At 41.9% G+C, this 26,014-nt stretch overlaps 1 protein-coding gene across 1 annotated transcript in view; it reads right to left on the bottom strand.

Moving 5' to 3' along the window:
* PAH (phenylalanine hydroxylase) overlaps nucleotides 1-21,236 on the bottom strand; it is a 70,484-nt gene extending 49,248 nt beyond the window's left edge. Inside the window, exons 1-2 of the mRNA XM_065886950.1 lie at nucleotides 21,177-21,236; nucleotides 13,650-13,757 (exon numbers count right to left, since the gene is read on the bottom strand). Coding sequence (XP_065743022.1) covers nucleotides 13,650-13,757; nucleotides 21,177-21,236 — 168 coding nt within the window. The remainder of the gene's footprint in view (nucleotides 1-13,649; nucleotides 13,758-21,176) is intronic.
* Between the last annotated feature and the right edge of the window lie 4,778 nt (nucleotides 21,237-26,014).

Here is a 26,014-nt window from a genome sequence, read left to right as displayed (position 1 = left end):
GTTGTTTACCTTTTCTTCTGCAAAACCAAATAACTAATCACAAGAGGTGGGGGAGATAGTTCAAATGCCACAGAATCTAATCACGTGGAAATCTGCTCAGGGCTTAGAGTTGCAAACATAAGATTTCATTGGGTCAGTGGTTGCCAAAAATATTTACACAGGAAAACCTCCTTTCCTGACTGACATCTCACAGAATCTCAGTAATAGTACCTCAATAAATAAATCAATAAATACAAGCAACACTGTTCTGCTTGAATAGAGTCCACAGGAGTCAGGCTTCTTGGGTTTAAATCAAAGTTCTTAATTATATTGGCTACGAGACCTTATAAAATGTACTCTCACATTTCTAACCGTCAATTTCTCCACCTGCAATTTGGTGGTACTATGGTACCCACTTCATAAATTTGTTGGAAACATTGGATAAGATGATACAAACACATTGCCAGGTACTTAGTAAATGCTCAGTTAAAATTATCCAGTATAATATCATTCATATTTTTATATAATTACTTTTCATTCAAGTTATGCCACAAATGTATATGTAGCACCTACTAGGTACTGATCACTCTGCAAGGTGGTTGGGATATATCAGTGAACAAAACAGACAAAGATATTTTCCTTTATAAAGCTTCCATTCAAGTTGTGAAGAGACAAACGACAAACATAAAAGATAACCGATTTGTGTATTATTTTATAATGATTATAATGATAAAGGCTAAGGAAAAAATACAAAGCAGAGCAGGATGAAGGGAACAGGCAGTCCTGGGATGGAATGAGGGAGATTACAGTATTTAATAGAGCGGACACACGAGGCCTCATTGAGAAGGGAAGGCTCATGTACAGGCATTCATTAAATACCACAAAAATAATACTCACTTAATAAAATGTCTCAACTTCAATGTCTTTAGCTGGTGGTACTTCAGTTATTATGGGGTTTGTCATTTAAGAAGAACTATTTACTTAAATTGGTCCTCAAATTTGAATGTGTGGTACTCATCTGCTACTTATTCAAAAGTCTGATTTCATTGACAGTACTGTTCTTTGTGAAGAAAACCAAGCCTCTTTACTTTATTAAAATAAAAAAAAGGGGGGGTTGCTCCAAACATTGAAATGGACAAAATGTACCCAGAAAAAAATGTTTAACTTGAATAACTCTATAATTTCAAAGAAATGAAATTCATCGACCTTGTAGTTCAAGAAGTGTATCTTTTTTCTTGATGGTTAGTGGCATACGGTTGAAGGGCACAGGGGTGATTACAATAACTGTACCTTTTCGCATTTGAATATCACTTTACAGTTTAGAATTATTTTCTGTGACCTTCCCAACAAACCTCTGAAGAGGTTAAGGAACATGTAAAAAATGAAATCAGAGATAAAGGTGCTTTGTTAAAAGTGGCTGGAGAGGGAGACCCTTTTCCTCTAATCTCAGACATTGGTCTTCTAACCACACAGCCTTTCCTGCCAGAGAGAACGGTGAGCATCCCTCAAATATCAGCTTTTATCGTTGTTATTGCTATTATGCCAACACCCCCCCCCCCAAATGAAACCTCTGGGTATGGTAAACACAGTAAAAAGCGTTCCTACGCAGGCACCCTTCCTGCTCTTTCTTCCTCATGATTTTCAGGCGTACATGATGGAGCTATTATTTATGGGCACCAGCTGCAGAGAACACACCTCCTGACCAGGTATCCCAATGTGGGAGTCCCGACTAGAGACGGAGTATGTGGAGGAGAGAAGGCCAGAGAGATAGCGGTTGCTCCAAAGCTTTTTACGCAAACAGAGGTGACCTCCTAAACGCAGCCAAGAGCAGTGTCATCCTTCTTGGCTCATCATGATAGAGAATGGTTAAGCTCCGCCCGCTATTTACCTAAGTTGAAACTTCAAATGAAGAGATAACCAATTTCTGCCTTGTGTAGAGCAGAGAAAACAGCAAAGCCAAGAGCCAGGAGTGCACACACCTTCGGCGTGGTTATTTGCGAGACAGTGTGGGAGGGCGGGTGGCGTAGGAGGTGAGAAAGGGTGTAGAGTGAAAAAAAGGCCGGCGAGGCAGACTACAGGCTGATAATGTTCCCCACCCATACCCCACCGCTCCCGACGTGACAGCACTTCCAGAGAGAAGACTCGCACTTTGGGAATAGCCATAAGACAACGTGTGCCCCGTGACTCGGTCTTTATAATCCTGGAGACCTAACTTATGGGAAAAATTCTTACCTCAATGTGTAAGCTGACTAAATTCCCATAATGGGGGAATGGTTAGGTGGACTGCAGTGTAATCATTCAGTGGAGGTTATGCAACTATTAGAAAGGAACCAACAGCCACATGCACAAAACACAGCTCCCGTAAGCACTCCGGGATGGGAGTGACAGTCTCTAGGTGATGGGCCTAGGGGTGATTTTTGTCTCCTTTCTATTTTCTTTTTTATCACAGTTCAACTTTTCTGAAAACAACACTTATTACTTTTATAATGAAAATTTAACTTTCTGTCTTAAGTGGTTATAATGACAGCCACTTGGGAAAATACAGTGGATATAGATATGTGATCATTAAAATATGTTTTTAAAAAGTATGCCCAGGCCAAGGAAAAAAAGACTAGAAGGAAATGCGTCATGATGAGTTATGACGAGATTATGTGTATCTTCTAGTTATCTGCCAAATGTCTTATAATATTACGCATATAATGAAAATTAAATTATATCTTTTAAATGTGAGTGAAATTTCTGGCTAAGAATATCCAGCCAAATTTTTTAAACGACTCCTTTCCCATTTGAATCAATGTGTTAACAATTAACTCTTTAGCTTGGCATGAAATTTCCTTAGTGGAGTTTTTCCAGTTTAATAGTGTGGATTGTTAGATAGACACCAATAACTTCGGTTGCTAAGAGAGGCTTTAGAAATGAACCTCCAAACTTGATTATGATCTTAGTTACCTTTTAGTAAATGAATTTTTATTTTTAAACAAGGGCTCTATGCAGGTTAAAAGTTGACCCCTACACACTCACCACACCTTGGGGGAGGGATAATGAAAGAATTCTTTGTGTTAATACACGTGGACATCTTAGCAGAGGCAAGAAAGGTTTAGAGTTAGACATTCCAAAGACAATTTCACAATTTGTCCAGTACTTAATTTCTGCATACAAGATGGCTGAGTAACAACTTGATTACTCAGGACTCTTGAACAGACGGTGTGGGGACCAGAGAAAAGCAAAGTGGAATGAACAGTCTATTTGAACAAGGATTGACCAGAAACCCGTTTTTGCTCCCATCCATGAGGAAATCTTCCTAAAAGGGGATTCGTCACAAGTGGATAAAGCTATAGATACACAGAATGAATATGATGAATTGTGGGAAACAGGTTCATGCTTCTGGACCTTTTCTTGACCTCCAGCTTAGGGCCCCTTCCTCTCCTCCTCCGTTTCATTCCTCGAGGAAAGAAGAATGGTACAGCGAAAAGCATGTGAGCTTTGGAACTAGTCTGAGTTCAGATTCTGTTCTGCTCCTCACTACCTTTGGATACTTTAGTTGGCCATTCTCAACTTTTGTTTGTCTGTGTTTAAAATAAAAATCATAACATTACCTGGCAGCTTAATAAGAATTAAAAAGAGGGAAAGTACCTAGCACAATTGTGGCTTCACTCACAGATACTCAGTAAGAACTCATTATACACTACCTTTCTCAACCTGGTATAGAGACACATTTCCCGGGGAATTGAAACACATTAAGCTAATGAGTCATTTTACCCTTTCATATTTGCTTTACCTTAAACTTTTCTCAGCTTTTTCCCTGAGAGCATGTTTTAGAAAGGAGAAGGAAGTGCTGATCATATTGTTAGATGAGACTAGACTGGAAAGGGGGAGCTTCTTGGACCCCCTACGTGCTGTTGCCTTGGCATAAGTGCAAATGAAGTTATGTCCTGGCCTGTTTCAGAGCTTTCTGGGGGCAACATCAAAGACAGTCACAAACGGTGTCCCACGTCATTGGTCTCGAGCAAACGGACAGGAGGCTTTCATAACTCAGCCGATCCAACACCTTCCTTTTGCCAAACACTGTCCTAGGTGCTGGGCTACAACAGCAAACAAACCCGGAAAAACCTGGGGACTTCCCTGGTGGCCCAGTGGTTAAGACTCCATGCTCCCAATGCAGGGGGTGAGAGTTCGATCCCTGGTCGGGGAACTAAGATCCCACATGATGCATGGCATGGCAAAAACAAAGAAAAAGAAGAACAAACAAAACAAAAACAGAAAAGCAGGAAAAATCCCCGCCCTCCTGGAGCTTACATTCTTGAAGGAAGAGACAAACAATGACTATGATAAATAAATAAAATATACTGCCTTCAGATGGAACAGACAGAAATAGGCAGGAAAGAGGGACAGAATATTCCAGGGGTTCAATGCAAGTGCCATTTAAACAATGGGGTCAGGAAGTCCTCAAACAATAAACAGGTGACATGTAAGCATAGACCTGAGGTCAGTGAGGGAGTAGGACATGAGGGAACAGCAAGTGCAACGGTCCTGGGGTCAGACATTGTGCAATATGACTGAGGACCATCAACGAGGCCAGCATGACAGGGGCAGAGTGAGCACGGGGCAGGAGGCAATAGGACACGAGGCAGAGAAGTAACCAAGAATGACCTATCGGCCGTTATCTTAACTTTAATTTTCACTTGGAGTGATATTAAGAAACTATGAGGGGTAATAGGGCAGAGAGAGAGAGAGACATCCTTTGACTCATGTTTTCAAAGGAGCAGTCTGGCAGCTATTTTAAGAATAGACTGGGGACTTCCCTGGCGGTCCAGTGGTTAGGACTCTGCGCTTCCACTGCAGGGGTCATGGGTTCGATCCCTGGTCGGAGAACTAAGATCCCAGAAGCCGCATGGCGCAGTCAAAAAAAAAAAAGAAGAAGAAGAAGAACGGACTGTTGTGGGACAAAGGCAGAAACAGTGTGGGGACTACGTCAACATTTGGGGTGAGAAATGGTAACTACAAAGATAAGTCTCACAGAAGTACAGGCAGGACTTCCTGTATATTTTTTACTGATCTCTGCTCACGAGAGGGCCAGCAACAGCCCTAGCTGACCAGGAGTCTGAAAATTAAACCCACTGGGCTGAACAGGAAAGCAGAAGAAGCACAATTAAATTCTAGAGGGAGCTCAAGATCATCTCCCACTCTACTGTGGGGGAGAGTTCTTGGGCAGGTTCCAGCTGAACTTTCAGAAGGATTCACGCCCTGGAGACCATCTTTTGGGATCCCACTCTTGCTTCTCCTGGAAGGGTCTCTGTTGTAATCTCTTGGTCTTTTCTTCCCTCAGTCTTGTCCCTCTTTGTTAGGTTATTTCTTCCCCCACCCTCCCTTCCATGTGGTCGGGATTGTGTCCAACTCGGAGGGAACCCCTTCCTGGAGAAGAGCCGGGCTAGCAGCTTAATCCAGGCTCTTTTCAAGGCTTTAGAGAAAAGAGATTTCTTGTCCCAAGTTCCCCTTTCTCCCTTTTCTTGCCACTGGAGAGAGAAAATCAAAATGGCCCTGGGGCCTGTTTCAGTCCAGGCTACTGATGCACAATCACAAGTCATGTGCCATCAATGGACCACGGCACTCTGTCTACATTTTCACAGCGTGGGATCTAACTTCATGATGAAAGTTTAGAAAGTCAGCTCCGTGTTGCTGTTTCTCAAATATGCCCAGCTTTGAACAGGTCAGCAGCTGAAAACAGTGCCAGTTTTCCATCTGAGGTTCTTCTATTCAATAGCTAGATCATCAAACCTACACAAAATGTTTAGGGTAGCATGATTTGCATGGACAAATAATGGGAGCAAGCTAAACGTCCACCAACAGGAAATACGGTCACACGATGGAAGATATGGGAAAATGAGCAAGAATATATGTGCAAATATCAAAATAATGTTCCCCACCTTCTCCCCAAAAAGAAAACTGCAGAGGGATGGTTACAATATGATTCCAATTTTATGAAGATTAAAAGCTTGCAGGATAAACAACAAGGTCCTACCGTATAGCACAGGGAACTATATACAATATCCTGTGATAAACCATAATGGAAAAGAATAAGAAATATATATATTTTTTATATATTTATTCATTTGTATATTCTTTTATATATATAAATGAATCACTTTGCTGTACACCAGAAATTAACACATTGTAAATCAACTATACCTCAAAAAAATAAAACAAAACTTGCCAAACCATGCCATATATCTTAATGGATATGTCTGTATAACAAAAGTCTAAAAAGATGCATGGGGGGCTTCCCTGGTGGCGCAGTGGTTGAGGGTCCACCTGCCGATGCAGGGGACATGGGTTCGTGCCCTGGTCCGGGAAGATCCCACGTGCCGCGGAGCGGCTGGGCCCGTGAGCCATGGCCGCTGAGCCAGCACGTCCGGAGCCTGTGCTCCACAACGGGAGAGGCCACAACAGTGAGAGGCCCGCGTAACGCAAAAAAAAAAAAGATGCATGGGAATAGTATGTATCAAATTCAGATTAACAGCTACCTCTGAGGAGGGACGTGCATGGGGAAGAGATACGCAGGGACTGTAGTCATTTCTGTAATGATGTATTTCTTAAGCAGGGAGTGAGTTACATGGGCGTTCTTTATATCATTATCTATATTAGGGGGGGTCAAATAAGATGAAAAAGTCATCTGGGTTGTCAGAACTTTCTTCCCTCCAGTGGAACTCAAGGCTCTTCTTACTTTGATTAAAGATGGAACATTCCCTGTAAACATTTTACTGCCATAACTGCTCTGGACCTAAGGCCAAAGGGGCAAAAGCAACCCTTGTGATTCACTCTTGATTCTGTCCTGCTCACAAGACCCAGGGGTCATAGGCAGGACCTTAAAGTCCAAACTTTAAAGTAATAAACATCTCGTATCTGACCGAATGTCCCCTCTGCGATCCCACCTCTATCTCCAGGAACACTGAGGTTGGTAGATGGTGAGGGGATTTGAGGATTCTGTGACCTAGACACTTGTTTATTCTCTCAACTCAAGTCATCTGTTTCTTCATTCCGGAATGTACGTCCCCCCTTCCTCTCCCGTAGCCAACCCTCTAGGTTTCAGCTTAAACATTGTATCTGCAAGAAACCTCCCCTGGCCAATTTTTCCCTAAGCCTGGGTTAAGAAAGCTCATGGAAACTTGAGCTCTTCCACGTTCTAAAGGGGCAGAGACTGACTGCCTGGCTCTTCGCAGTCTCCTCAGCACTTATATACGGTCTGACAACAGCCGATACCTAGAGACTGTCATACAGAGTGAAGTAAGTCAGAAAGAGGAAGACAAATACTGTATATTAACGCATATATGTGGAACCTAGAAAAACGGTATAGATGGTCTTATTTGCAAGGCAGAGATAGAGACACAGAGTAGAGAACAAATGTATGGCCACCCGGGGGGAAACAGGGGTGGGATGAATTGGGAGATTGGGACTGACATATATACACTATTGATACTATGTATAAAAGAGATAACTAACGAGAACCTACTGTATAGCACAGGGAACTCTACTCGATGCTCTGTGCTGACCTAAGTGGGAAGGAAATCCAAAAAAGAGGGGATTATATGTATATGCATAGCTGATTCACTGCTGTACAGTGGAAACACAACACTGTAAAGCAGCTCTACTCCAATAAAAACAAATAAACAAACAAACAAAACCCCGCCGATACTCAAAGTACATTAATTGAATGCATAAATGAGAAAATAAGAGCTCATTGACTATCCGATGAGGGGAAGGCGTGGGTCATCTGGGCAGAGGTCACACGTAGAAAGTGAATGCGACAAACATAGACTGTATATATCACATTTAGACTATAAACAAATACATAGATTTGTTTTCAAAAGACCAATCTGCCATGAAAATGGAAGGTGAACTTGGAAGCAGTTTTTACCTCTAAGTGTCCAGTCTTGGGCAGCTTGCTTAGTCTGAACCTGTGTGTCTCCATCAATTAAATGATGACAACTGAACACACCCATGTATTGATACTTTAGGTCTCTGTATATCTGCCTGTTTGCTTGTTCCTTCCCCTGGCGAATTCACGGTAAAACGATTAGCAGAGTGCTGGCAGAGGAAGGGAGACCTCTTCTTTGCAGCTTCCCCCAGGAGCCTGCTTCTAATTTTATAGCCCATTACTAAGCCACTCGCAGTAAAGGCTCTCAGGAGACTAAGAAGGCGCGGGATGTGAGCACGTAGAGGCTAAAAATATAGAGAGGTATGGAAAATGCAGAGAATTGAGAGATGAATCTGCTGAGGACAGTGGGATGTTTGTGGGTTGGCAGATAGAGGGCTGGGTATGTTTCTCATCATTTGGCCCCAATTCACTAAACCATCTGCTTCACTGTCCCTACCACCCACCCAATACATGTAAACACTATACATCTGTATTTTCATTATAATAATCGAGCCTATTGTGTTGCATTCTGATGTTGTTACTAGCTGAAGTCTAGTAGACTACAAGCCCATTGGCAGGCAACATCATCCCTTAATGGGATGACGACTTTGGTGTTAATCATCTAGGGAAAAGACGGCAGTGCTCATTAAGCATGGAGGTGACTGCAGGAGTACTTAGCAAGGGACTCACAGGGAGCAGGTGATTCTCCCACATGGAATGTTGCTCCTCCATTGCCAATCTTGGAGGAGCTGGAATGTATTTTTTTTTAATCTTGGCCATGCTGTGTAGCTTGCGGGATCTCAGTTCCCCCACCAGGGATTGAACCTGGGCCAAGGCAGTGAAAGCCCAAAATCCTAACCACTAGACAACCAGGGAATCCATCCTTGGAATAGATTTTTATCTTCTGTCTTTATTAAGGAAAGGTAAGTTTACTTATACCATAATTTTTGCTTTGATTCTGCCCTGCCTTTTATCAGCTGTTTTGATAGTAATAATGCTTGAAATCAATGGCTTCCAGCACCCTTCTACAGTAGAGACGTTTCCTTCAAGTGATTTGAAATATGCTTCCTATAATTTCTATGCTTTGCCCTTTTGCCACTGAAGTAATAAAAAATAACTAATATTCTTCTTCCACAATGGCCCTTCAAATATTTGAATGAACCTATTGTTTCCTCACTCCATCTTCCCTCTTCAAGCCAATTAAACTTAATCCTTTTTTTAAAAAAAAAATTGTTAATTAAATAATTTATTTATTATTTATTTATTTTGTCTGCGCCAGGTCTTACTTGAGACATGTGGGCTTCTTAGTTGCGGCATGCATGCAGGATCTCGTTCCCTGACCAGGGATCAAACTTGGGCCCCCTGCATTGGGAGTGCGGCGTCTTACCCACCGGACAACCAGGGAAGTCCTGTTAATCCTTTTTTTTTTTTTTTTTGTGGTACGCGGGCCTCTCACTGTTGTGGCCTCTCCCGTTGCGGAGCACAGGCTCCGGACATGCAGGCTCAGCGGCCATGGCTCACAGGCCCAGCCGCTCCGCGGCATGTGGGATCTTCCCAGACCGGGGCACGAACCCGTGTCCCCTGCATCGGCAGGCGGACTCTCAACCACTGCACCACCAGGGAAGCCCCCGTTAATCCTTTAACTATTTCTCATAGAGCTAAGAATTTAAGAGTCTCTGATGCTCCATGACTCTCCAAAATTATGGTGCATAGAAATAATGAGAGCAGACATTTATTTAGCTCTTACTATGTGCCAGATACTTTAATAAGTACTTTGCATGTATTAATTCATTTAATTTTCACAACAGCCCTATAAAGCAAGCTTATTATTACCTTCATTTGAAAAATGAGGAAACTAAGCCACCAAGAGGATAAATAACTTTCCTAAGGTGACCCAGCTCACAGGTGGCACAACTGGTTTTTCAACTGAAACAGTTTTGTTCCAGACAATATAGTCTTAATCCTAATGCTGTTCTACTCCTCAGGGTCCCAAACTTAGGTTATAACTGATAGTCTGGAGCTCCTAACTCTAAAATAGCATAAGTTCAGTGGAACACTAGTGCCCGCAAAATGGTAAAAGGTCTTTCTTGAACAAGGTTCCATGACCAAAAATGTTTGGGAAATTCTGAGTAAGATAGCATTGAATAGGTTTCCACTCTGCAGGGCTTTCCATGGTCTTTAATTTTTTCACAGGCATGATGGCTCTCCAAAATCTAGACACAGAATTTTCCAGCCATATTTACCCTTGTAACTCTCTAGAAAACATCTACTAACTTGTGGCATTCAACAGAATATTGCTTAGAAAACACTGCCCAAAAGTGTAGTTTAGATTTTTCCTGTTTCTTTTTCTTTCTTTTTTTGCCATTTATTACCTTTGATTTCATTTTATATGGTCTAGAAGTTTAGTGTCAACTACACAGTTTAAAGGGTTTGTCTGTAATTTTATCTAACACTTACATCTCCATCTCGTTCAGGTACCACGAAAGACATGAAGTACACAAATACACTGTGGCCACCATAATCCCTCGGTTCTACTAAGCTACTCTGCTTTTCTTTAATGGCGCTGCCCTGACTCTTGGCCGTTGCCATTTGCTATAAATATACTAAGTAATTCATTCTAAGTTTGGGGTTTTTTTTTTTTACTTTTTTGGGAAAAAAAAAATTTTAATCAAGGCTTTTGACTGTCTCTAGTCATCTTTCTCCTCTTCACATGTTCTCAAAGATTTCTGGTAGGTTTCATAGAACACATGTGAAAAGAGGAAAGGAATAGATATCGTATGAGCGTCATATGTGGCCTCAGTCATACCATGCATTTCACATAGCACATAAAATCTCACGGCCCCAGGGAGGTGTGGATCATTAGCCCTATTTTATAGATGAGTAAACAAAGGCGCACATGTTAAACAACCTGTCAAGGTCAATGAACTCTGGGATTCAACCCTCCCACATACAGTCCATGCTCCTTGGGTGCATTCACCCTAGTAATTTAGCTACTTGTGGCTTATTTATTAGGTTGAAAACATCTTGTTAATTTACCATTATTTAATTTATTAACCCTGACTAAGGCCTGACCTCTTAAGAGGAAAATGCTAATGAACCGTATAACACGAAGACTAGAATGTGACATTCCTATATTTTACGGATATATTCTTTCTTACAACCAGCTTGTCATTCAGACAGCACTCTGTCTCTCTTTTCTACTCATCTACTCATTTCTTGCTCTCATTCAGGCAGACATTTTCTTCCTCCTTATGGATATCCAAGTTTAATTTCTTTAAAATAGACTATTTTTTAGATCAATTTTATATTTACAGAAAAAATTGAGAGGATAGTACAGAGAAGTCCCATATACTCTATATCCGGTTTCCCCTAATATTAATGTCTTGCATTAGTATGGAACAAATGTTACAATTAATGAACCAATGTTGATACCTTATCACAAACTAAAGACCATACTTTATTTGAATTTCTTCAGTTTATATCTCATGTCCTTTTTCTGCTCTACAATCCCACTCAGGACACTATATTATGTTTAGCTGTCATATTCCTTTAGGTTCCTTTTCACTGTGACATCTTCTCAGACACTTCTTGTTTTTGATGACCTTGACAGTTTTGAAGAGTACTGGTCAAGTATTTTGTAGTCTGTCCCTTAACTGGAGTTTGCCTGATGTTTTCCTCATGGTTAGACTGGGGTTATGGGTTTGGGGGAGGAAGGCCACAGAGGTAAAAGGCCATTTCATCAAGTCACTCTCCATGGCCCAGACCTAAGGAGTAGGGAGCTATGCTCTCCGTCTCTGACTCCAGAGGATCTACTTAAATTATTTGGCATTCCTCTGCCTGGGAGATTGGTCTCTTCTCCATCTATTTATGTATTGCAGTCACCAGGTAGAATTTAATTAAAGTACTAGGGGTAAAAAATTACTTGCTTCAAAAATATTCCTTCTTAAAATCCAGGGCAAAAGTGTTGTTTTTTGTTTGTTTGTTTTTAAAGACCTTCTTGTTAAAATTAATTTTGGCTGCATTGGATCTTTATTGCTGCACGCAGGCTTTCTCTAGTTGCGGCGAGCAGGGGCTACTCTTCGTTGCGGTGCACGGACTTCTCATTGCGGTGGCTTCTCTTGCTGCGGAGCACGGGCTCTAGGTGTGCGGGCTTCAGTAGTTGTGGCTCGTGGGCTCTAGAGCGCAGGCTCAGCAGTTGTGGCACATGGGTTTAGTTGCTCTGCGGCATGTGGGAACTTCCCGGACCAGGGCTCGAACCCATGTCCCCTGCATTGGCGGACGAATTCTTAACCACTGCGCCACCATGGAAGCCCCCGAAAGTGTTTTTGAAAAGTCTAATTTCCTTTGCTCATATTTAAATTAAATTTCACTCTTAGTTGAACATTTAATATATATATTGAAACTGAGTCTGCCAGCAATCCCACTACTGGGCATATACCCTGAGAAAACCATAATTCAAAAAGAGTCATGTACCACAATGTTCATTTCAGCACTATTTACAATAGTCAGGGCGTGGAAGCAACCTAAGTGTCCATCAACAGATGAATGGATAAAGAAGATGTGGCACATATATACAACGGAATGTTACTCAGCCGTACAAAGAAACGAAACTGAGTTATTTGTAGTGAGGTGGATGGACCTAGAGTCTGTCATACAGAGTGAAGTAAGTCAGAAAGAGAAAAACAAATACCGTATGCTAACACATATATATGGAATCTAAAAAAAAAAAAGAAAAGGTTCTGATGAACCTAGGGGCAGGACAGGAATAAAGATGCAGATGTAGAGAATGGACTTGGGGACACAGGGAGGGGGAAGGGTAAGCTGGGATGAAGTGAGAGAGTGGCATGGACACATATGCACTACCAAATGTAAAACAGATAGCTAGTGGGAAGCAGCCGCATGGCACAGAGAGATCAGCTCAGTGCTTTGAGACCACCTGGTGGGTGGGATAAAGAGGGTGGGAGGGAGGCTCAAGAGGGAGGGGATATGGGGATATACGTATGCATATATCTGATTCACTTTGTTATACAGCAGAAACTAACACAACACTGTAAAGCAATTATACTCTAATAAAGATGTTAAAAGAAAAACAAACAAACAAAAAACTGAGTCTGACACAAAGATGACTCACACAAGGCTCCTTGCCTGAAGAAACTACCCTCGGGGTCAAACAGAAATGTATACATTTCACAAGGCAAATAAGTGCTGCAGTTAAAAGTTAAAGAGTGCCTCGGGAACACTGAGAGGATAGCACAGGTGTCCTTCTGTATCCACACAGAAACAGTTCCAGGACCCCATGGCTACCAAAATCCTCAGATGCTCAAGACCCTTATAGAAGATGGTGATAGTGGTACAATGAATGCAGTCTGCCCTCCCTACCAATGGGCTGCATACCTGCGGATTCAGCCAAACCCAGATCGAAATTTTGGTTGAATCCGAGGGATGTAGGACTCGCAAACATGAAGGCTTGACTGTAATTAATTCACGGAAATGTTGATGAAAGAAGAGTGAGTCCAACACTGGCTTCCTGGTGTGCAGCCAGTGATTGCGAATGATCCTAATTATGAAATGGAGAAGCCTTGGCTCAGAGAGAATGAAAGACTTAACTAAGTTCACACAGTTGGGTCATGTATGAGCCTAAGCTGAAAATCAAGTCTTCCAATTCCAGATCCTACGTCCTTTTAGCTACATCAAACTAGAAGATAACACAGAAGTCCGCTATGCCATTATTCAAGGCGGAAATGAATAAAGCACTTACCTCAAATAAACGTAAGACTTTGGCCAGCGCACCAACTTCTTCTTTGAGTGAGAAGATCAGGGATATGGCACCATTTTGATTGGAGTTGTCTTCAATATAGCTTGTTTCCTACAGGATTAAATGCATTTGGGTAAAATGTTTTTCACAGTTCAACAATTCATCCCTGTGAAGCCTCCAAGGAAGAGGCGAGCATGAACTTCCTCTTCTGGTTAAGTCTTGGAATACAATGAGCTACATATATTCCCTACAGAAGTATATGTGTGGTGGAAAATAAGAAATCAAGGGAAGTAAAATGTTCAGTGGTGCTCTTAGATCAGACTTCAACTTTAGAAAGCTCTAATTGTTCACAAATGTCACCAGTTACACTACAGATTCACTGCCTTTTTAATGAGCACCTACCAAGTGCTAGGTACAATTAGGGCTCTGAGAGAAACAAAGATGAATGAGAGGATGCCCCATTCATCAGAAGTTCAAATTCTGACTTAGTAGACACATACACAGCAAATGAGATAAATTAAAAAAGATCTTAGAGGTGGTATAATATGGTACAATAATTGTCCCAAGAAAACATTGAGAAATACAGGGTGGAAAATACTAAAAACAGAACACACACAGGCTTTTGAGTCCAAAGACATGGTTTGGAATCCTCTCTCTTCCATTTACCAACCAGAACACTTTGGGATAGCTTAGGCTTCTTAACTTCCTCGTGTGTGAAAGCAGGCTGATCTGTAATCATGACAAGCCCTGTCAAAACAGTATTCAGATGATGAAAAAGATAAAATAGTTTAAATATAATATTAAGAGAAATATGTAAAAATGATGGAAATACTAAGAATACCCACGAATGATTTCTTGGTCTTCGGCAAAGATGTCATGGGAACATTAAACTTGTTCCCAGATGCTGGGGTCTGAGACACCAATTGTTGAAAAAGAGTCACTAAGTACATAAGAGCACATATATAACTTATTGGAAGATGGATGCCTTAAAACAGCAAAGAATGTCAAGGATCTAGCAACTTTCTACATGCATGTGACAGCAGATTAAGGTGGGACTAGGGTTGCCATTCCAGAAAGGGTTTGCCAAAATCTTTTAAAATTTTAAAGTTAAGTGTTAAATTAAGTTTTACAATAATACATAGAGTTCCATGTGTGCTTTCAAATAAACAGCATATACCTAAAACTGGGGGGGAAAAAACCCCATGCAGAACAATTACTCCCTTGTAAGCAAGTTAACGAAATTAGTGGAATGGCTGTTACATCATCTCCATGAGAAGGCTGTGCTGGGCAGGGTCTCAGTGACTTAGCATCATAAGCCCTGTATGAACATGGATGACCCTCAGGATGAAATTCTTTTAATTCAGATTTTCCCAGAACCTTACCTGAAACAGAGGTGCAGAGGAAGAACCAGAATTATCAGCAAGTGTGATTAGAGGAAGCCTTAAATGAATTGCAAAACTGAACTGCTATATATCCTTATATGGACCATGATATTATCTTTCTAAAAATTTTTTTAATCTACCGTACATTAAAAGCCCCTATAATGTCCCAGATATTATAATAAGCACTTGATTTGGATTATCTCATTTATTATTATTTTTTTTTTGCGGTACGCGGGCCTCTCACTGTTGTGGCCTCTCCCGTTGTGGAGCACAGGCTCCGGACGCGCAGGCTCAGCGGCCATGGCTCACGGGCCCAGCCGCTCTGCGGCACGTGGGATCTTCCCGGACCGGGGCACGAACCCACGTCCCCTGCATCGGCAGGCGGACTCTCAACCACTGCGCCACCAGGGAAGCCCTATCTCATTTAATTTTGATAACAATCTAGAAAGTAGGTTTTACTACTTTTCAAGTGCCCCTTTTATTGATGACAAAATGAAGGTTTAGAGAAGTTAAGTAACTTGTCCAGAGTTGCATGGTTAGCAGTGGAACCCATGCCACTGGATCCCAGCATGCTGTCCATGAATCACAGCTTCCTGCAGGCTCTGCTCTACCTTCTGTTTCTAGTAAACTCTGCCAGAGACACGCAGAGCAGTCTCTGATGTCAGTCTTCTTCCTAGGAGAGGACACTGAGCCCTCAGTTCTTTCCAGTTTCCTTGAAATGACAAAAGATTTCCATTTCTAGTTCACTTGGCAACATTCTCCTCTCCTGTTGGCCTCCAAGAAAGGGAGCATATTTCTGACACACCTCAATGGATGTCACCTATGACTGGGGCAATTCCGATGTGAACGCACCGTGCTCGAAACTCTGTCATCCACCACTTTCCCAGTCCTGTGTGTGTCCAGCCAATCACCAAGTCCGGTCTGACCTTCTCCAGAAATGATTCTCGGGGTTAGGTCGTTCTTTGGTTCCCACTGCCACCACAGTGATCCAGCTCTTAGTGATCTGTAGTGATTGAGCCCTGCTAGCAGAACTTTGCTCACATCCTTGTTCTACTCAGTATTCTTTAGGGGCTCCCCATGGCCAACAGGATACGAGACCTCTTTGTGATATTCAAAAGTCCCCTTAGTACCCCACCTCCTGAGCTTCACCCACAGGAACCTCCCCTCCAGAAAACTGGTTCCTCCTTGCCCTTTCAACTCCTCATTAGAGTAAATGCACTGCACCCCTCCCTCTCCCCCTTTCAAATACATCATCTTTCCTCAAAAGCCCTCTTGGGTCTCACTTCTCTCAGAAAACCTATGTACTCCTCAGCCAAGGTGAACAATCCCTCCTTGATCTGTTTGTTCCATTTGGCCTCTGATACCCACGTGGGACTTGATAACTGACTCAAAGAGGTGGACTTGTCTTAAGAGTTCGTCTAGTTCCACACTCTCATTTTTCATATGGGGAGACTATGGGCCACCTGAGATCATCACACAGGCAGTGGGTGGCAGATTAAGAACTCAGGCTCCTGCTATGGAAAACAGTATGGAGTTTCCTCAAAGAACTGAAAATAGAATTGCCATATGATCCAGCAATCCCACTCCTGGGCATACATCCAGACAAAACTCTAATTCGAAAAGATACACGCACCCCAATGTTCATAGCAGCACTATTTACAACAGCCAAGACATGGAAGCAACCTAAATGTGTATCAACAGATGAATGGATAATGAAGATGTGGTACATATATACAATGGAATATTACTCAGCCATTAAAAAGAATGAAATAATGCCATTTGCAGCAACATGGATGGGAGCTAGAGAGTGTCATATTAAGTGAAGAAATTCAGACAGAGAAAGAGAAATATTGTATGATATCGCTTATATGTGGAATCTAAAAAAAAATGAACTTATTTCAGACTCACAGACTTAGAGAATGAACTTATGGTTGCCAGTGGGGGAAGGGTGAGGGGAAGGGATAGTTAGGGAGTTTGGGATTGACGTGTACACACTGCTGTATTTAAAATGGATAACCAGCAAGGACCTACAGTATAGCACAGGGAACTCTGCTCAATACTCTGTAACAACCTAATTAGGAAAAGAATTTGAAAAAGAATAGATACTTGTATATGTATAACTGAATCACTTTGCTGAAACTAACACAACACTGTAAATCAACTATATTCCCATGTAAGATAAAAAGTGAAATAAAAAAGAAGTGTTATGACGGAGAAAAAAAAAAGAAGATGTGGTATATATATATATATATATATATATATATATATATATATATATAAAATGGAATACTACTCAGCCATGAAAAGAATGAAATAATGCCATTTGCAGCAACATGGATGGATCTAGAGATTATCATACTAAGTGAAGTAAGCCAGACAGAAAAAGACAAATACCATATGATATCACTTATATGTGGAATCTAAAATATGACATAAATGGACTTCCAAGAAATAGACTCACAGACGTAGAGAACAGACCTGTGGTTGCCAAGGGGGAGAGGGGGTGGGGGAGGGACGGATTGAGAGTTTGGGATCGGCAGATGCAGACTATTATATATGGAACGGATAAACAATGTCTCACTGTACAGCACAGGGAACTATACTCAGTATCCTGCGATAAACCATAACGGAAAAGAATATGTCTGTATATGTCTGGCTGAATCACCTGGCTGTACAGCAGGAACTAGCACAGCGTTCTGAATCAACTATACTTCAATAAAATTAATTAATTAACAAAAAAAGAACTCAGGCTCCTAAATGTCATTCATTCTATACAATTCCCTCTGCTATGGACACAATGTCCACATTAAAGGCTCTGTTTCTTGCATAGTAAGGGCTGTACTCTGGTCCAATCACCAGAAGGTTACTCAATACCACTCCTAACAGCCTATACCTTCCCACGTCTGTCCCCTTTCACTTTCGTCATTCTCCCCATATACTTTCTAGATCAGGGTTTCTAAGTGGGTGTTCCTTGGGTCTCCACTCCAAAATTACCTCGTGATTCCTTGTTTGAATGCAGATTCTTGGGCCCCACCCAAACCTACCAAATCAGAATATTTGGTGTAGGATCTTAGAATCTGCATTTTCAAAAGCATCGCAGAGGTCTCTTAACCATGGAAGATTTTGAAACCACTGATAAATATATAGCCTATTTTTTTTAATTATGACTTTTCTCATCTGTGTCTGCAAATTCACATTTACCATAAGGCACTACTCTTTATTGTTATTAATATTGAAAGTAGAGCCGGCCATGACTGAGTACCCACCATGTGCCCGGAGCCATATCTGGTACTTTTTACAGTTAATAAACATCACCATTGGTAGAAACTAGCACTGGCAGAAGAGAAGAGTTTACATATAATAGCTTATTCAGTCCTCACGATTGCCCCATGAGATGGGTGCTGTTATTTTGAAAATGAAGGAATAGACTCAGCGAGACTAAGTGGCTTGTCCAAGGACACTCAGCTAACGAGTGGCAGAGTCTGCATGTGAACCCAGGTCCAACAACTCCAAAATCCTTAATCCACCCCCCAGTGACCCAACTGGGACAAGAGCTTCCCTTTTCAAAGCTTGAGGGACTTGAAATGAAAGGAAGCCCATGGAATTTTGTGAAATGGTGTGGCCTTGAGTGGATTCTGATTCCAGCATTGTTATGCGGATCAGCCTGAGATCTTGGACAAACCTCTTCCAGAACATGTTTATAATGGCTCATAATCTCTACTTTATTTGTTTCCAATAGACATATGAGTTGACTTAGAAAGACATGTACACTCAGGACGCACAAAGGTAGAGAAAAGTAGCTCCGAAACTAGAAAAGAAGGAAGAGCAGGGAGCAAAAACTTTACTAGCAACCAAGAAGGAAAGGATTTTGATCACTGAGCAATGCCCTTAACAATAGAAATACATTCTCTTTGGTTGTGTCTAATAAATACATTCTGTTCTCTTTGGAAAAGAGCAGTTTTCACAATTACCAGCAATTTATCTGTAGCAAGGATATTCCAGCGGCACTGACTTTCAATTGCAGTGCTTTTTGGGGTCATGGGAGGAGGTGTGTATTCACATGTGTGATTATACATACGCACATCTACAGTGTAAGACACCCAAAAACAAGATGCAGACATCCTGCCTTGGACATACTCTGCCTCTGTATTCCAGAATTTATCTACAGGAGGAAGCAGTGTGGTGGAGGAGTACACAGGGTGTTGGGAGTCACATCTGGGTTTGAAACCTGGCTTTGTGCCATTCAGAGCTGTGATTGCTGAGTTCCCTTAATCTTTTAATCCATCACCCTGTTCTATGTTCTTTACAGCACTTACCTCTACATGAAAGTATATGTTCATTTGGTGAATTTATTTTACTGTCTGTCTCCTCCACAAGAATGTAATTTTCATCAGGGCAGAGGTTCTGCTGTGCCTGGCTCAGAGTAGGTGCTCAGTAAGTCTTTGCTGAGTGGATGAATGAGCTGAACATCTTTCGCAGGACTGTTGGCTCGCAGGTGGAGACCAGCCTTATGTCAGGATTACATCTAGTGTGTTCTGTTCATAAATGTGTCTTTTTTGCAGATCGTCAGAGCTGGAAGGAGTCCTGAAGACTATTCTGGTTCAAAATCCGCACCACCACCCCCAATTTTACAGATACCAGACTGAGCCTCTCCAGCCCGATTAGGTGACTTTCCAGTACATAGCTTCAGTAAACCAAACACGAGAGCCCACAACTCCTAATTCCGGGTCCGGCATCTTTCCACTGCAAGGCTCCACCAGCCACTGTGCTTGACCCAGTGTGTGTTCCTTCTGTCAATGTTCTGATGCATTTTGTTGAACAAACAAATCATTTCTGGCTAGACACCCCTGGCACTTTCCTGTGCTCCAGGAAGTGTGCTAAGACCTTTATAGACATTATTTCACTTGATTCTCATACTAACTCTAGAATGTGCATTTTTTTATTCCAATGTTTCATATGAATAGACCTGAGGATCTGCAAAGTTAAATCCCTTTCAACACACGGGTGTTACAGAGCACTCTCTAAACCCTCCTCTTTACCCCCAGTCACCGACAGTGACAATTTGTGGTTCTCCATCTTCTAAGTGCTCTACAAATAAAACTTTAGTCCCCAGAGCTCCCTAACCAGATCGCTGCCCCTAACCTCCCGCCATAGTCACGGGGGCCCCACGGCCAGCAGCACAGAAGCTAAATGATGGCAAAGCTGGCATCTGTTCTGGGATCTGACGCCCATGACGTCCCTCTTCAACACCAAGTTCTGTCTCCCAAGCCCTACGTACCATTTTCAAAGGAAGTCTTTCTTTCAGGACTCAAAAAAAGTTAGTCCAAAGTTCTGCAGTCTCTAGTTATACTAAAACATCAATCATCCTCTCCTGTCCAGGCTCCCTGTTCTCTAGATTGTTCTCACTAATCCTACAGTTGACAGATGCCTTAGACCCACGTTATCTCCCAGGGCTGGGCTTTAAGTCTGAACCCCAGAATCCGAGAGTGTGATCAGTCGATTAAAGAGTATATTCTGCAGTCGTTCACCTCAAGGGAAAGGCAAAAGTTCTAGCGAACGGAATACACCCTGGACATTATCCCTGCCACGTTTAGGGCTCTCTTACATTCCAAGTCCAAGGCTAACTCTTGTGCATTTTCCTCTCTTTTTAATTTTCTTCTTCCTCAGGTCTGAGTAAGTGTGAGACGTCTTCATACCCCATTTTCTCCCAAAGGTGAAAAAAAGCTACAATTTCTCATAATTTTGCCATTTTGATACCTGGCTGAGAACACTTATAAACATCAAAGAAGAGCAGATCTGCGTGGACCCCAACTGCCACTCCAGAATGTCAAGGACCAGTTTACAGAAGATACAGGCAGTGATTTGTCCAAAGACAGGCAACTAGTTGGTGGCAGCTCTGGAAGCCAGCTCCCTGACTCCTCAAGCCGTGCTCTTTCCCTGAAAGCCACACGGGACAGATGTCCTCTCACTGGGAAACATTTGTTGAGCACGTGTTATCTGTCAACTTCCTAGACATTTTCATCATCTTCAAGCGAATTCAGCCTTCCTGGTGAGCTCACGGGAGTAGGAAAACCCAACACTCCTCAGACCTCTTTCCACCGGGGGCCAAACTCCCCTCCCTGCGCAGCTAAGGCCCGCCCTGGCTCACCTGTCCAAAGTCGCTGAGTTTCCTGACCGAGCCTCCGTTCTCCAGGACCACGGCTGACATGCTAGCTCCCGGCGCGTGCGGTCTCCGGAGCTCTGGGGCGTCAGTCGCAGGCGGGTTTGCAAACAGTGCAAATAGCACGTGGTGCTGAGGTTTTTAACCTGGCGTTAGGGAGGAGAGATTCCAAGGTGTCTCCTGCCGCGCTTACCCGCCACAGTCACGCCCCCGGTGGGCGTTGTCCTGACGCGGCGAGCTCCGGGTCACCCCCGCCTGGACCGCTCGGAGGGGAGGGGCAGGGGGAGCGGGCCGGGGAGGGTGTGGCTGGTGACGGGAGTACGGACTTGGCTTGCCCGCCTTGGATGGAGGAAGGCCAACGAGAGAACGCAGGGCCACACGTGCCGTGGCGATTAGACAGGTTTGGCACTTCTGGGACTCTCAGAAGCCTGGGCACGGGTTCTCTGCGATTGGTGAAAACCTGTGACAGCCGGATGATAACCTTTATAAGAAACAGAGCCAAGATCTTAACCGAGATGGGGGAGGGGGGATTCCTTTCTATGTTACCACTAAGGAAACTGCCTTTTTTTGTGCTCTGACTTCAGAACATTACATATAGGTGATGTTGTGAACGCTGGGCACAGTGGCTAAGGAGCAAAGAGAATAATAAGATAAACGACCTGGGTTGAAATGCAGCCATGTGTCCCGGAGCTGTTTACATCACTGCTGGGAGCACCCAGAAGAGGACGCAAGCTCAGTCTTGCCAGGATGTTTTAAGAATGTGGATAAGAGAAAGAATGAGGTGATGCATTTAGCACTTAATACAGTTCATGCCATATAGTTAAACACTCCATAACTAGAAGGTATTGCTTAAAAGTATGCAACAGCAAATGCTTACTGCGGACCCCTCTGTTGCATGCCAGGTGGTCCTGGCGATACAGCAGTGAATTAAGTGGAGGACCCTGCCTCCTGCTCACACCCGTGCTGCCATTCTGGGAGGGAGACAGAAAACAAACAAATAAGTTTAGGCAGAGCTAAGCCTTCTGAAGAAAATAAAATAGGGAGATGGGCTAGTAGGCAGGAAAATGTCATTCACCTCAGTTTTTTCAGACCCAGGAACCGAGACGAGGCATTCATTGCCACCAGGCAAAACAAAATATAGAAGAGCACTGCGGAGTCAGAAGTTCTGAAAGGATGTGAAAAAATCAAGGGCATCAAGACCTTGAGTGCCTGCCTAATATTTAGCCAGGAGAGGGCAATGGGCTAAGAGAAAACAAGCCAATAATAGAGGTTGCTAGAAATCCGCCCCCTCCCCTCCCATAATCCTTTGACGGAATGACCAAGCACCTTCCAAAAGAGAAAAAAAAATCTCAGACTCAGGATTCAAAACAAACAGATGAACTCCTGATTCCACCACTGATTAACTTTGGTCAAGTCCATGCCTCAGTTTCTTTGTCTTTAAAATGGGGCTTTAAGGGTTGCTGTTTAGGATTCTTTGAGCCTGTATGATGTGCCAGGCTTTCTACTGGCTGCTAAGAAGACAGATATACATTAAGTGTAATTTCTGTCCAAAAGAAGTCCTTGGGTGTGTGATTAATATTCTCTGTGGTAAGTTGGAAGATCAGTGTTTTTGAACATGGAAGGGCAAGACCTTGACTTCCACCCTCAGGAGAATCGGTATCCTTTATCTGACTCCAGTGGTTTTCTAGTGTGGTAGACATGAAATGAAGAGTTTTACTGCACCCTAGGATTGCCTTGCAAACATCACGTCAACCCTTGATGTTGCTGGCATACTAAGGAGAGCAATGAATGTGACGGCGCCTGTTGTATTGCCATATAACAGGCATGCAATGAATGAAAACAGCAGTAACAGCTACTTACTTACATGCACATTGTATGTTAGACACTGCCAAGCTCTCCCCATGCATGATTTCATTTCTTCCCTCATAAACTTGAAATGTGCACCCCTACTTTATAAATAAGGAAACTGAGACACAAAGTTTAGATAAGTAGTTCAAAGTCAAACTACATTTCACCCAATTCCAAGACACTGGCTCATAAATACTCTTCCTTCCCTTTTTAAAATAAGACCAACACTGACTTTTAGGACAACAAAATAATAGCACACTTCTCTTTTCTTTTCACACCTACTAAAAATGGAATTCTTAATTTCCTCTCACATAAAAATGCCCCGGATCTGTGTTGGGAGGAGAGCGCAACTAGTTGTCTGCTACTTCACAGAAAATCACTTAACAGCTTCTTTTAAAATTATTCTGGCAAAAAGGGAAAATGTATCCATGAAATAAGATAAAAACTCACTTGGGATGAGATTGATGGTGACATGAATTTTGTAGATGATTTTCAAACTATCATTTTAATTGGGATGGAATATAATGTGTTGCTGTTATGAACAAGGGCAGTGCTGAGTCCTAAGAAAATTGATGTAGAAGGGAACATTCAAGAATTCAGCCTATAGACCACTGAGATATTGCGAATGGCCAGAAAGGGGTGGGCACCATGTCGCAAGATGTGCAGTTGTGTACCTGGTAAACTTAGGGCTGACCTTCATTGATTTGGAAGTTGAAGATTTCCCAATCACTGCATGTTATCAATCGCTTTTCATTTAACCTCACAGGTAGAGAAGTAAGTTAATCATAACCTCTGAGTTCATGGCCAAAAATCAAAGCTTCCAAGGCTCCTCTCTTTTTTTATTTATTCATTCTCTTTTATCTTCATTCCCCACTCCCATTCCCTTACCCCAGAGGCCACATCCTTAACATGTTTTAATATTTAGCCATGGATTTGTTAAATGCAGGGAAATATTGGAGTGTGTATGTATTTTTCATGGATATGAGTGATGTCGTAGTATAGATTTACTATGGTATATACATGTACTATAGATTTCATGGTTTCTAACTTTTTCTTTCAGCTATGTTCTTAGGATGTAGCCATGCTGCTGAATGTACTGGTTCTCTGTACTTTTAACTGGAGTAGAGCATTCCACCGTGTGTATCCACCACATTTGATTTCTCCATTCCGCAGTGATGGACACCTAGGCTATCTCTAATTTTCCACCACCCCAAACAATACTGCAGGAAGCATCCTCATCCTTGTCCACTTATATACCTGTGTGAGAATTTTTCTGGGATAGAAGGGTAGGTTCCTGAATCATGGGGAACGTGCGTTCGTAATTTCACAAAGTGCTGCCAGACTGCCCCTTTGAACAGCTTGTACTCAGTCCACACTCCCACAAGTAGGGCAAAAGAGTTCCTGTTGCTGGGTATCCTCAGTATTTGGCTTTTTCCAAGTGTCTGATTCTTTGCCAGTCTACTCAGTGTGAAAAGGTATGTTCTTGCTGTTTTTAATTTGCATCCCTCCTCTAACGAATGAGTTTGAGTACCTCTTTCTACACCATGCTACATAAGATTTCCCATACTTTCAATAGTTCATTATCAAATACTTTGCCTATTTTTCTGCTGGGTTTCCTGGTTTTTGTCTTGATTTGGAGGAATAATTTGTATGGTCTAGATATTACCCTCGTGCCTTTCTCAAGTCACAAAGATACCATCTCCCAATCTATCACTCTCAGTTAACTGTCAGCTGATGTCTTTCCTTGAGAAAAAATATAATTCAGATGTAATAAAAATCCATCTTAAAATAATGCTGTGGTTTGTGCTATTGGGGTCTTTTTGAAGAAGTCCTTCCTCATTCCTAAATTGCTAAGATATTCTCTTCTTCCTTCTGTCATCCTTAGAGTTTTCTCTTTCACATTCAGATCTTTAATCTTTCTGTATCTCTTGTATATGGGATATGGTAATCACCCAGTTGTTTTTTCTTCTCCCTCCATATCATGAGCCAGTTTTTCAATAACATGGGCAAAGACTTTTCCCCAATTTTTAGGTCAGAATTTTCTGAGTTGAGATGAAATTGCCATTTATACCTGAGTCTTTCTCTAAAGCTTAATTTTATTCCATTGGTTTATCGCATTATGTCTCCTCTTGCGTCCATATCATACTGCATTTATTATTACAATATGGTTTGGTAGTATATCTTAATATCTGGTTGTCAATTCTCCCTTCTTGACTGTATTTTTTCCCAAAGTTTATTTGTCTATTAATGCACACTTATTCTTCCATATTTCAGCTGAGACATTAATTGCTTTAACTCTGAATGTATTGGCTAATCTAGGGACACTTGTGTTAAACAGGAGTAGTCAAGAGTAGACATACATGCTAGGTCCCAATTTGTTATGAATGCAACCAAAGTTTCTCCGTCAATATTATGCTAAATGTATGTTTTTGATGTTGTAACTATCATCAGATTTATGAAACCCTCTCTTCCCCCTGTGTGCTGAGGCTTATTTTTATCATAAAGCAATGAATTTAGCAAATGTTTTTTCTGCATCTACTGAGAAAATTATGTGACGTATTCCTTTTAGTCTATTAATGTGATGAATCACATTGGTAGACTTTTTTAGATGTTAAACTCTTCTTACAAACTAGGATAAACCTTCCTTAATTATGATATATTAATTTTTATTACACTATTAGATATGGTTATCTTATGTTTTATGTAAGATTTTCCCATCTCTGTTTATTAGTGAAATGGAACTGCAGTTTTATTACTTGTACCATCATCATCCTATTTTGACATCAAGATTACAGTAGCCCTACAGGAGGACTTGTAAACTTTCCCTGTTTTTATAATTTCTGGAACAACCTATAAGATAGAAATTATTTGTTTCGTGAAGATTTGGTAGGGTAGGACCTCTTGTAAATATACTGGACCTGAAAGTTTGGGAGGCAGGAAAAGTAATAGATTATAGTTCAACTTATTTAACTATTATT

The sequence above is a fragment of the Phocoena phocoena genome, chromosome 11 (assembly GCF_963924675.1).
Source record: "Phocoena phocoena chromosome 11, mPhoPho1.1, whole genome shotgun sequence".
NCBI classification, from domain to species: domain Eukaryota; kingdom Metazoa; phylum Chordata; class Mammalia; order Artiodactyla; family Phocoenidae; genus Phocoena; species Phocoena phocoena.
Note: the sequence above shows the minus strand (reverse complement) of the source record. Positions and strands in the feature narration are given on the sequence as shown.